At 45.2% G+C, this 13,486-nt stretch overlaps 1 protein-coding gene across 1 annotated transcript in view; it reads right to left on the reverse strand.

Moving 5' to 3' along the window:
* DDX31 (DEAD-box helicase 31) overlaps positions 1-13,351 on the reverse strand; it is a 74,243-nt gene extending 60,892 nt beyond the window's left edge. The window contains 6 exon segments of the mRNA XM_012532806.3: positions 4,136-4,200; positions 5,150-5,220; positions 6,524-6,567; positions 7,580-7,655; positions 7,763-8,019; positions 12,928-13,351. Of these exon segments, the coding sequence (XP_012388260.3) occupies positions 4,136-4,200; positions 5,150-5,220; positions 6,524-6,567; positions 7,580-7,655; positions 7,763-8,019; positions 12,928-13,023 (609 nt within the window). The 5' untranslated portion in view covers positions 13,024-13,351.
* Between the last annotated feature and the right edge of the window lie 135 nt (positions 13,352-13,486).

The raw sequence follows: 13,486 nt of genomic DNA on the forward strand, positions 1-13,486 counted from the left end.
GCCGACAGGGTTGATAAAGGCACACAGGAACTCTTATACACTGTCGGTGGGAATCCAAATTGGTGTAATTCCTTTAAAGATCAATTTTGGTATTATCTACCAAATAAAAATGCAAATTCCACCTATAGGAATTTCTCAAAAAGAGAGACTCACACGTGTGTATAAAGAAGTTGTTTAATTGCTTTGTTTGTAGCAAAATGTTGAACACAATGTGAATTCCACCAACGAGGGAATGACAATAATTTATGGAACATACTTACAGTGGAAGACTACGCAGCCATTAAAAAAACAAGGCGGGTCAACACGGTATCGATAAGAAACCATCCCCAAAACATACTAAGTGAACAAAAGCAAGGCACAGACAATCATGCACAGCAAGCAACCATTTGTGTATCAAACAAACAAAAACTTCAACGAAAGGGGGAGGGGAACTATGTATAGTCAGATCTGCTTTATATGCACAGAATATCCTTGGAAGGATTAAACAAGAGACTGGTGATAAGGACCATCCCATCCTGAGAGAAGAACTGTGCCACTCAGGGCAAGGGGCAGTAGAACGACTTACTTGTCACTGTATATTTTTTGGTGCTCTTCAAATTTTTTTAACATGTACATTATACCTACAAGTAACAGTAACAATAATAAAAGAAAACAAAGTAATCTGACAAGGGCCAGGAAGTCAGCGGTGCCTTGCATCTCCCAAGTGCTCACAGACACTTAGGGAATGAATCGAATACATTAGTGTAAAAGCTAAGCACAGATTTAGCAGCAAACTAAATTACAAGTATGGTTTTCATATTTTGCATAGGAAGCGTTTACCTACAAGGAGAAAAGGATTTGGAATTCAAACTACAGCCGTCTGTACTCAACATCGACTTTGCGAGACTGCGCTGAAGCCGGGCGAGGAACAGTAAACATGTTAGTACAACGGTATCAACACAGCAGTGTTAGAGATTCTGACATTTCAAAAGGTGTTACTACACAGAGAAGAAAGACCAATCAATTCCTCGCAGGGCAGAAGTGAGTGAGGAAGGATGGATGGGATGTTAAAAAAAATCAGAGCCCAAAGAGCGGAAAGTGTGAAAACACAGAAAAGCAGTCCATTTTCATTCCGTCATCTGAAGTAACTGAAGACTCTGCTGGTGCCTTGAATTTGCTGCTCCCTCCAGATAGGTTTTTTTTACAGGTCAAATCTGTTTACAATTAACTCCAAGGGCCTGTACTGAGCATCACTTGAAATGAGTGAATTAAATTTGGGCTTGTTAAATCGTCTCTACAGAATATTTCAATCTTTAATAGAACAAGCTGTTATTGATATTAAAAAATACTTGAGTAAATAAGAACAACGACATGGTTGGTTAATGCTCTGAATCTAAGCAATTCAGAACACTGCCCTTCAAACCAGCCACACGTCCCTGTTGCTGACAATGACGGTGGAGACTTAGGGAGCAGGTATTATCACCACCAGGCGCTTGGAAGCAGGTCTCAACTCTCCCCGTGCGCTGACTCCCTGAATCCTCCTGGCAACCCCAGGACACAGGCACTGCCGTGATCCCCCACGAGGCACACTAGGATGAGGTGATGTGCTAACGTCACACTCAGACCCAGGATCTGAGCAGAGCCCTCGCCATGCTGTCCACCTGAGGAATGTAATCGCATGTCTCCTGTCCTCCGTTCACGGATCCAGCAAATGAGACAGCTGGGCCAGAACTGTAGGACCCACGCCAGATCAAATACACACCCAAACTCTGCAACTTTCCAGGAAGAAAAGACCCTCTACTAGAAGTTCTCCTGGAGTCTCTAAACGGATGAGACTTTACCACACTGGTCTAATAATTCACATTTCTTCTCTAACCTACACCGGGTACGATGCTGAGGCCCTTGTAGGAACCACCGCACTGCCAAGTGCCCAATGGAAGAAAACATCAGTCACCTGCAGGAAACAGAATTCCCACTCCCCTGTCTCAGAGAAAACCGGCATTAGTGTGAAAAGTATCTTTCTCATCTCTGTGTGTGTACACATGTATATGTGTATATATATGTAGAATTATTAGTTATGAAATTGCACTCATATCATACATACTGTTTTATAACGGGCCTTTTTAACATGGCAAGAATGCCTGTCAAGTTCACAAACAGAAACTGAAGGAAACAGCACTTTGAATAACTATATAAGGTTCTACCACTTGGGTGACTGTGGAGGATTTATTGATTTAAAAATCATTTAAATAAAGTTTAAATAACATTTAAACGTATTCATTCTGAAATAATTTCGGGCTTACAAAAAATTGCACAAATAGTTCAAAGAACTCCCTTACACCCTTCTCCCAGCTTCCTTATATGATACTGATTCTCAAAATCACAGTACAAGGATCAAACAGGAAAGTAACATTGATTCACTACTATCAGTTAATTTATAGCCTTATTCAAAGTTCATTAACTGACCTATTAACGTGCTTTTTCCAGACTAAGACCCGATTCAGGACCACGCAGCATTTAGCTGTCATGACTCCTTCGTCTCTCTTACTCTGGGGTAGCTCTCCAGTATTTCTTTGTCTTTTGTGACCTTAGTACTGTTGAAGAGCACTGGCCAGTCACTCTGTAGAATGTCGTTAACTTGGCTTTGTCTGATGTTTATGATTAAATTAGAGTTGTGCATTTCTGGCAAGAAAACCAGAGAAATACTGTTTCATCCTTCACGCACCTATCAGGAGACACATTAGGCCAACACATCCCGGCACTGGTGAGGCCCCATCCAACCACCTGGTTAAGGTGGCACCAGCCAGGCTTCCCCACTGTAAAGTTACCATTTTTTTCCTGTATCTTCTGGATACATACTTTGAGACTGTGTAAATACCCCATTTTCATCACACTTTAATCCACTCATTTTAGCATCTCTGATGATTCCTGTGTCATTTGCCAAACGATGATGTCCTACAAGTACTCACTGGAATTCTAGTATAAGGAAGGGCTTTCCCTCGTCCCACCTATTTATTCAATAATTCATTTATATCAGCTTGGACTCAATAGGTATTTGTTTTAGACTGTGGGCTGTAATCCAACACCATCATTATCTATTTTGTCATTCAAATAACAGGCAGGCTCAACATACATCTAATTCTGCATGTCGCAACTGAGGAAAAAGTAACCAACTCGCTCATCATCTGTTTGTGAACCCATCTCTCTGCCTATTTCTGATCTCACTGTTTCCTCTCAACTGAGAATAACCAGGGTGTATTTGTGAGATGCTGGGCTGGGTTTGGAGATGACAACTATGCCTACGGAACATGGCAGTCACACGGCCTCCTAGGGGACCATTCCAAGGAACCCAGTTCTGGCCCCTCTGGCCCAGGCGCTAAGTGTGTTTCGCAACTAAAGACAGGTCCTAGGAAATAGTAAATACAAGGCGGCCCAATCGTCACACCCGCTAATTGGGTACTTATTTTCACTTCTACTATTCATGACAAACCACTGTTTTCAATACAATGTTCACCTTTCTCAGTCAGAAGAGCTTGGCCTCTGGAGCCAAAGAGAATGGATGTGGAAACCCAGCTCCACAATCACTCCCCGCACAGCCTTAGGAAGTTATTTAACTTCCTCAAGCCTCCTTTTTTTTTTTTTCTTTTTTTTTTTAAATCGAGGTAATAATAGTAGTACCTTCCAACTCAGTGGGACTGGGGTAGTTAGAGAGTCAAGAAGACAACACAAGCAAAGCATTCGGCACGATGTCTGACACAGGGGGAGCATCTTACAAACATTCCCTGTTAGAACTACTAGGATGATTGTTACATTTGTTTATATTTATTCTATTCCACTCTGAGCACGGTCTTCAGATGCAACATGCTTATGTAATAAATGAACTAAAAAGAGGCAGGAAACCAAAGCTAAGTGAAAAGATTCTTTTGGTCCCAATATTACTGCTTTGGTTCAGTTTGATGGCTTCTTATGCACTGTGAACAAGAACAGGAAAACATACTTTCTTTTCTATTTTTTTCTTTTTTTTGGCCACAGCACGTGGCTTGCAGGATCTTAGTTCCCCGACCGGGGATTGAACCCAGGCCCTCGGCAGTGAAAGCGCCAAGTCCTAACCACTGGACTGCCAGGGAATTCCCAGAAAAACACACTTTCTACTCACCTGTATTTTGGATTTCATTGCTTGAAGAGACTGGACCACAGGGATGCAATAGGCAAGAGTTTTACCTTTTAAAAAAGAACAAGAGCAATCAAAATCACAGAGCCTATAGATGCCAGAGACAGTAAACGAACCGGCACCGCTACCTTTGGGCCGTCCTGAAGTCTGGGGACAGGAAAAGTGCACTCATATCCGGGTGGAAACGGAAGTCACCTGTCTGTCACAACTCCTAGCTCTGCTTTGTAAATTCAGTACTTCTAACAAACCTGCATCTTCAGCCCCTTTAATGTCTAACAAGGGAGACAATGAGACATTTCCGAGGTCACACAGAAGCTCAACTCAATGACTGTCCCTAGAAACTAGAAAACTCCCTCTCTGGGGTCACCCCAACCTCTCAAAGAGGCTTCCGTGGTGCTTCCGTGGTGAGAAGCCAGCCAGCCTGAAACCCCAGAGCCGGCCTCTAAACATCAAGGAGAAACCAAGGACGGCAAAAACCTTGGGCTTCCACCACCCGAAACACGGCTGAGCTGGGGGAGCTTCCACCACCTGAAACGCGGCCGAGCTGGGGGAGCAGAGAACAGCTGACCTGCCACTAAGAGCACAGGAGGGTCAGAAGAGCAAGTCCAGACTGTTCTGGAAGGCGCCAGAACGATGTTCCGTGTTCTAGCAAAACAACTGGCATCCGATCAGCGTGTGCTCACAGCAAGGCTGTTTTAATACCAGAAGGAAATAGTCATCACCCACTGGAGTGAAGACAGGCAGCTCTGGCCATAGATGGTGGGACCAGGCAAAGCCCTGAGATGGGCTCTGAGAAATGATAGCAGACTTGACTCCTTCCTGATCATTCCTGATCACGGGCCCCACTGACCATCCCCTTCCTTTCAGGGCTCTAATCAGAAGCAAGCGTGGCCGCCCCTCCCCCAAACCACACAAAGCAGCCGCCACCCCGACAGACACCTCACTACACAACCCACCACACGACCGTGGAGGAAGGGCAGAAATCAAATGACAACTGACCTGAGCCAGTCTGGGATCTCACAAGAGCATCTCTGCCTTCCAGCAACACAGGGATACTTTGCTTCTGAACGCTTGGGCCGCCCAAAAGAAAGAGCACATGATTATCTATAAAGTACCACCTGCCCATGTTTACACGCAGAGATGCACAAAATGCGATGACCCCAGGCTCTATCACCTGCCGCCTCAGAGGTTACCTAAACAGTCATGGGAAGGGCTGAGAAACCTCTGATGGTTAGAAGAATAAAACCTCAGTTAGATTTTTGGAACTTTTGGGGCTGCAAATGTTGAGGCAAGCCGGAGACTGGCCGTTCTATTAGACTACTTAAAAAGAAAGATGGGACAGGCGTGGACAAGCTGGAGCTACCACAAAAGCACACCACACACTCCCCTGCCTTCTGAACCACGGAATATGAAACAATAAAACATTATGGAAAGATTCCCAGGCAGAAGAGTGAAAGGAAGCTTGTGAGCCACACAGACAGCCAGGAACTGCCGTCTGTTCTCTAGAAAACCAAATGTGACTGCTACGGACACGGTAAGATGTGTGTCCACGTGTGTACTCAAAAACAAACAACTAAAACAGCAAAGTCCTACTGCACAGCACAGGGAACTATATTCGATATCCCATGATAAACCACAATGGAAAAGAGTATGAAAAAGAATATATATGTATAACTGAATCACTTTGCTGTGCAGCAGAAATTAACACAACATGGTAAATCAACTATACTTCAATAAAATAAAATAAAAAATCCAAAAGGGTATGGAAATCACTTACATTTGGTTGCTAAGACTGAACAAAAAAATAATAAAGGTGTTCCTTATTTTATTCTTTGATACTCTTATTAATGTTTACTTCTAAGTGAAAGGTGACTTATTAAAATGTACACAAGCATACACACTCAGAGAGAGGGGGTCATCTCTGCCCCCACCTGTCACCACTCCATCTCTGTTTTCCAGGAGTCGTCACTAACATTTAAAAACTTTTTCCAGCATCCCATTATATCCAACTAAGTATTTACTCCTATCTTGTAGCTGACTCTAATTCTTACTACTAAGAAATGACAAGATAAATTCTGTATTCTAGACAAGTTATTTTCAGGAAGCACAGACAACAGTGGGATCTTATGCAGACCATCTTCTGGACCAGAGATCTCTTACAGTTTAGAGCTGAGGGCAGAAGGGGACGGAGACCCAGTCCCTCCATCTCTCAGGTGGGGAAGCTGAGCGGCTACCAAGCCCTCGAGGGTCAATAATCTGGCCTGTTCTCTAATGCCAAGACACGAGTTTGCTGTCCTTCACAGACAATTCAGATTTCATCTGTTTATACCCACTTAAACCCTGAGAAAATCAAGACTGACCCGGAGCTCTTACCTGGTCATACTAGACATTTTTAAGACCGTATTTATTGTGGAAATCTAAGAGAAAAGACAAAAAACAAAACAAAACTTTTCTTTAACAAATTTTTTGGTACAAATATATTTAATGCAAATAAGGATGCAAAAAAGGGGAAAATACTGGGGTAAAAATGGATGACCACGATCAAATCAAGTTCCTCTAACCCAGTGGTTCTCAACTGGGGGTGGTTCTGAGCACTGCCTCCCCTGGACCTCCCGATGTCTGAAGAAATCGTTGGTTGTTACAACTGCGGGTGGGGATGCTACTGGCATTAAGTGAGTAGAGGCACAGGATGCTGCCATACGTCCTGCAACGCACGGGGCAGCCACCGTGACACAGAGTCCCCATCCCTAGGCGTGCACAGTACCAAGGCTGGGAAACCCCACTCCAGCCTGTAGGTGAGAAAGCAAGTATAGGTAACCCACCCGAAAGAAGGAGCAGGTAAGCCATGACCATACGAGCCAAGGAAATCCAGACTCCCTAAAAGTGAATGTATGTTTCTCACCTTACTCATAAATAAGGCTGGAACACTCATTCATGGTTTTTATGTTGGTTATTTTTTTTTTTTTTGAGTGTCCATTTGTTTGTAGCAAATGCATGTTTAAAGAGCCCCTTCTTCCTTCAATTATTTATAATTCCCTTAACAGCAAGATGCCGGTTCAGTTCCCTCTCCTAGGGTCACTGTGACATCAGCCACCCAGAATAGCCCTGATGTCATTATCTATCCAGTAATTATGAGGTGGATTTCAAGTTCGATGTGTGGAGTCTCAATCCTAAAGTGAATGAGGTGAGGAAAGTCTTTAGAGTTCTTTAAAAAAAGAGGGGGAGTGGGGTGCGGACAGTGAACAGACTCCTAAGTTCATGTGAATGGTCCTAGAAGAGCATCTTAGCAATCTGAGTTCATCCAGGTAACTTGACACAAAAATGACCATTCTCTGATTTTTTTTCTTCCTAGAACTGTCATTTCACAGACATTCTGAATGAACAGACCAGAAAAATCGACACACCAATAAAACATGGAGGGATACTTACTAGATGTGGGTGGAGGTCCAGGGCTTGAAAAGCATCTGAAGTGAACACTTTTTCTTGCACCTGCTTTACTACAGGTCTGCAAATGACGAACAAGACGCGGGCATCAGTTCCAAGAAACAAAGAAAAAGGGCAGAAGACACTTAATTCCTTTCATTCTCGAAGGGTGTCTACACGTGGACATACCTGTGGAGTTCTGGAATCTCAGGGTTGTTTTTAAACAGGGATGAAGTCTTAATGCCCGGTTTCCGTTCCGGGTTTCCATCCCTCGCACCAGCTGAAGACCTCTTGGGAGAAAACGGTTTCTGTGCCTTCCCCTTAAAAGTCCTTGGAGTTTCTTTAGCGGCAGTTTTCTCGGCCAGGGGAAATGAAGTTTCACTCCTCCGTTTCGCTGGGGGAGTCTCACTGGACGCTTGGTATTTTCTTTTGGTGGCTGTTGCTTGCTATATCGTTCCCAAAAGGAAAGAGCGACAAGAGATGCGTTAGTCCATGAAAACAGACCTCAGAGTGAAGCCTGACTGCCCACAGAATTGCATCTCTCCCTGCAGAGATCATTACGCCCCGTATGTCAAGCAACAGTTTAGGGTCTGCAATCAGATTCTTTGACTCAACCCTTTTTTTTCCCCCAAAAAGGAAAAAAAAAAAAACCCAGAAACCTCAGCTGATCCATCTACTAGACCTCACCAATCATCTTAACCTTCAACTCCACCAAGATAATCAAGAAGGGAGAAACATTTTTCAGGCTGAAGTTTAACAAATGGAGTCTGTTTGCAGGGAGGAGAGGACCCACCTTGCGAAGTGTGCAAGCTGTGTCAATCCAAATCTCTAGAAATCCACGTACACGACAAGAACGAGAAAGAGGGGAAATGAATCTTTTCTCTTGCCACCAACAAAGCCCATCGGTGACTACATAAGCTGCATCCCAGCTCATGCCCAGGGTGCGGAAACCTTCATTACCGCTCTACCCCAGAGCGATTGGATGGCTGTCATTCTCTGCCCTCACGCTGCTCCCCCAGATTCAGATGGCTTGGAGACGATTCCTCCTCCCAGTTTCCATTGCAAATGAGAATTCAGCTCCATCCATCACCTCTATCACAATTACTTCCAACTCTCCTCGCCTTTCCATTCCCTGTCTGATCGCCGAGTACAGGCTACAACATGAGACATTTTCTTGCCTGTTGCTTCTCATTTCCATAACATGAATGTTGTTAAATGTATGATGTCCAAACTTCCCCTAGGAGAAGTTCATCCAATTCCTCTATTTTCCTTGGCCTTCTCTTCCAATTTACATTACACATGAATATAAAAACATCCTGTGAGTAGCTAGGAATTGTTATTCTGGAGTTCTGGTTTCTCTTGGAATATGTTATTTTCCTCTTGGCTTGAAATCATGACTTCTGTGTACACATCAGCTTGCTTTAGCCATGACTGTCAGCTTTTTTTTTTTTTTTTTTTTTTGCGGTACGTGGGCCTCTCACTGTTGCGGCCTCTCCCGTTGCAGAGCACAGGCTCCGGACGCGCAGGCTCAGTGGCCATGGCTCACGGGCCCAGCCACTCCGCGGCATGTGGGATCCTCCCAGACCGGGGCACGAACCCGTGTCCCCTGCATCGGCAGGCGGACTCTCAACCACTGCGCCACCAGGGAAGCCCGACTGTCAGCTTTTGACTAACCTAGCAATAACAATAGTTCTTTGTTCCTGGCAACCTAAGGGCTCCTATAGCTAAGTAATTCGATACATACAACTTCAACAACATACAACTTTAAATATTTAGTATTAATATTTAGTGTTAATGAAATTTACAAATTTTACAAATTTATTTTTACAAAGTCCCAAATTTTCAGACTAAAAAGAGTTGAAGTCAACTTTCAGGTCGGAATGAAATGTGCAGATCTTACCTGGTTTACAGACCCACAGGCTCTTGGAGCACAAAAAGGCCCAAAGGCCTCTCCCCCCAACGCATGTGTGGATTTCCCATCACCAGACCCCCTGACAGGTGGCCCTGCAGCTCCTGCCTGCACCTCCTCCTACTGTCCTCCATCCCATGAGGCAGCCCATTCTGTCCCCAACCATGTTCTAGGGGCTGGGAAGCTGTTTCTGACATTCAGGCAAGACCTGTCTCCTAGAAGATCCAGCTACTAGTTTGCAGTTTGCTTTCTGCGGCAACTCTTGCATGTAACATTCCTTCATTCATCACAGCACTCCTCGTTTTCCTCCTTCTTTGGACTAAATATCCCCAACAGGACACAAACTTTAGATCCCTTACCATCCCGGTCACTCTTTATTCCCATGTCAACTTCTCTCTAAAGGCAAGTGTTCCGAATTAAGCACACTATCAGGCAGGCTTTCCATTGCTCGGCTAAACCTGAAAACGTGTAATGAGAGCTACAAAGCCCTTTAGAATCTAACCTTGGCCCATCTCACCAGTCTCAGCTTTACCCTCTGCTGTCCTGGACTTCCTTAAATTCCTAGAATGTACCAAGCTCCTTCTCTCCTCAGGGCCTTTGCACATGTTACTCCTACACCCATGTCCCCAGCCCTCCCCTCACACTCATCCTTCAGATCTAGGGCTACCTGCTGCGTCCTCAGAAGAGCCTTTCCTGACCTCCTCTCTCCACCTGCAGGGTGCCTGCTCTTGGCTCTCCTGGCACCCTTATTCTCCTTTGCAGCACTCGGTAAAATAATAAATAGAGCACATAATTCATTGTGTGATGTCTGTCTTCCCCATTAGATTGGAAGAAATGGACAAGCCTGTCCCAGGCTTGCACTGAATCCCCTGCACAGGACCACGTCTGGCACAAAGTAAGTGCTCAATAAATAATTGTAAGATTAATGAATGACACGTGATGGAATTATCCTTTTCCGTGATCTGGATCTATTCTATTTGTTAGTTCCCCCGCACCCCACCAGCATCCACAACACATTCATTTAAAAAACTGGCCACCGTCAAGTGGCTTGGTTCTGAAGATACAAAGGTTAGACAAGCCCTTGAAGAAGTCACAGACTAGCGGAAGAGACCAAAGTGTAAAATCGCACATCTAAACGTGTATTTGTACTACAGAAGAGGTACAGACAAAGGGTTATTTGGGCACAAAACATGAAGCAAGACTACCATGGCCCACAGCGAGGGGAAGGGAGGCAAAGGTACAGGAATGCTTCATGAGGTGGCATTTGAGCAGAGAAGAGCAGGAACACATCTGGATCTTCTAAAAATAAGCAAGTGCCTGAGTCTGCTCCCCCACCTGCATAATGAGGGGGTTATGGCAGGTGACCTCTAGGGTCCATCCCGCCCTACCAGTCTACATGCCATGTCTTTGATATTAATAAACATATTCAGTAGTTACTATACACCAGGGAGTACGCTAAATACTTACATGAATGATGTCATCTATCCATAGGGTACTGGCATCATCCCATTTTCAGATGAGAACACAGAGAAAGAGAAGTGACGTAATCTGCCGCAGGATCACTGAGGGATCAAGGCTTTGCCCAGACACTAGTTCCATGCCCTGGATTCCTAACAACAATGTTACAACACCATCTAGTAAATGTATCCTGTTTGGTTAGAAAATGTATCCTGTTTGGTTAGAAAACATCAGGTATAGTTTGATCCCAATTTTGTTCTGCTTATTTTCCAGAAAGATATATACCACAATGTTACCCAGAGTTATCTCTGAGTATGACAATCATGGGTGGGGTTTGTTTTTTTTTTAAATCTACTTTCCAAATTTCCTACAATAAATGTGTATTTTTTTCTTTGCTTTTATTTTTTAGAAAAAACGTTCTGCATAGCATTAGACAGAGAATAATTTAAGCTGTCAAGGTCTTTCCAAGTCCAGTATATGAGCTACTCAACCCAAATTCAGGCTACTAGCAAATCTGATCAGCGTATACACAATTCTCATTCAAGACATAAACAAAAATGTAGGTGCAGACAAGGCCACTGCAGACAGTTATCATCACCTGATGAATATCCTTTTGACACAGTGGTTCAAGCAATCATAAAACCAGATAGCTGACATTTACTTATTCAACTCACTCCACAAAGTGTTACTAAGTGCTTTCTATGTGTTAGTTACTAGGCATGTACATGGCACAAGCACCCTACTGACCTCCTGATGTAGCAATTCTATTACCCAAAATGGAGTCAATATGACTTTTTAAAAAAATAATTGACATGTATTAAGTGCTCCTATGGGCCAGAAAACGTACGGAGTCTTTATGTATGTTATTTCATTTAATCTTCATAATAGCCTTATATGAAGTAGAAATTATTGTTCTCATTTTATGGATACGAAAAGTGAGGATCAGAAAGGTGAAGTAATTTCTTCAAGGTCACAGAGCTAGCATGTTGCAAGGTCAAACCCCAGGTCTGTCCCACTCCAAATTCCACGTTCCCAATTGGCTCGCTGGTACTGATACTTCCCCGCCCCCTCGGCATAGATGCAGCTACAACATCACCCAGCTGAAAAGTCCTTACAAGCTTCTAAATCCTGAAGTTGATTATCACTAAAAAAATCCAGACAATAGCCCAGACAGTGGGTATGAGCTGATGTGAGCTTATATGAACTCAAGGAGTTTCAGCGTCACCACATTGGTTGAAAGGAACTGAACTGAACTTTGGCAATTTTTCAATGGCATTAAGTGATGCTTGTTCGAGAACCCTCCCCCGCCCCCCCCACACTTTCCTTGGCACCAAACTGTAACCTTCCTGGTCATTAAGGCAACATGATTTCCCAACAGATTTCTGTCCTGCAGCCCTCCTCTTTCCTAGGAGCTAAGTCAACCATCTTAAACTAATTTTCAGCTCTGGCTTGGGTTAAATTTAAGGCATCTTTTTCTTTCTCACCTAATGAGGGGATTATATTGATGAGTTGTATTTTCTTTCCCCCCTTCACTGCACGTGGATGAAAATACACCCGTTTTGAAAACTCTTAAAAGAAATTTCTAGTCTCCAGTCCTCATTCCCGAAACAAACGACCCTTAGAGTCGAGGAAAGGGCGGCTGAAAAAAGTTCAGAGATGCTCTTGGTAAGTGACAAGCTGGGCCTCTCGCGCGAGCGTCAGTTCCTAACTTCTCCGAGTGACAGTCTCAGATCCCTGCCTCCAACTAGCAGCCCGCACCAGCCTCCCGCCCGTCTACAGCCGCTCCGCTCCCTCCAAGAACGTCTCCGCAGAATGGTGTCCCGGTCTCAGACACGTGTTGCTCAGCGACTCCTCCAGGAGCTGCCCGATATCTGACTTTCCCCTTAACTTCGCAAGTAATTCGAACCCCGACCGAGAGGCAAGGCGGTAGGTGCCGGCGCGCCGCGGCCCCGGGTGCGAACGAATCCGAAACCGGGTCAGAACTCACCCGCCTCGACTTGGCTGGGCGGGGTCTGGAGGACGTCGTGGGGACTGCGGCCCGGGACTCGGGAACATGGGGAAGCAGTCCGTCGGCTGCTGCCATGCCGGCGGAAAAGCGAGTCGAGACCTCGCGAACCAGGACCACCACTCCACTCCGACCCACGTGAGACGTGCGCGAGGACCCCGCGTAGCTGCCCCGCCGGGTCCTGCGCCCGCGCGCCTTCCGGGTCCCGAAGAGCCCGCGAACACACGGCCCCGCGCCTCTAGAGATCGAAGCCGCGGCCCCGGGGCCCCAGGACGAGGCGGCGGCCCCGTTTGGCGTCCCTAGTGGCTTGGCCTATGGCAGGGGGTGTCAAGTCACACTCAACCCCACAGTTCATGCCGTGCAGTTCTTTGAATTCCTTTGAGAAACAAAAAGAGGCGTGCCCCATCGAACCAATGTTTCCTTCCTTTGCCGCCCGGTTACTGTTCCCTCAGCACCTTAGTTGCCCCGGGAGGTCCCTAAAAGGGCTTGGGGATTGGCCACGCCGCGGCGGGGGCTGAGGGGGGGGGGGGGTCCCTGCCCC

Source organism: Orcinus orca, chromosome 6 (assembly GCF_937001465.1).
Source record: "Orcinus orca chromosome 6, mOrcOrc1.1, whole genome shotgun sequence".
Classification (NCBI taxonomy): Eukaryota; Metazoa; Chordata; class Mammalia; order Artiodactyla; family Delphinidae; genus Orcinus; species Orcinus orca.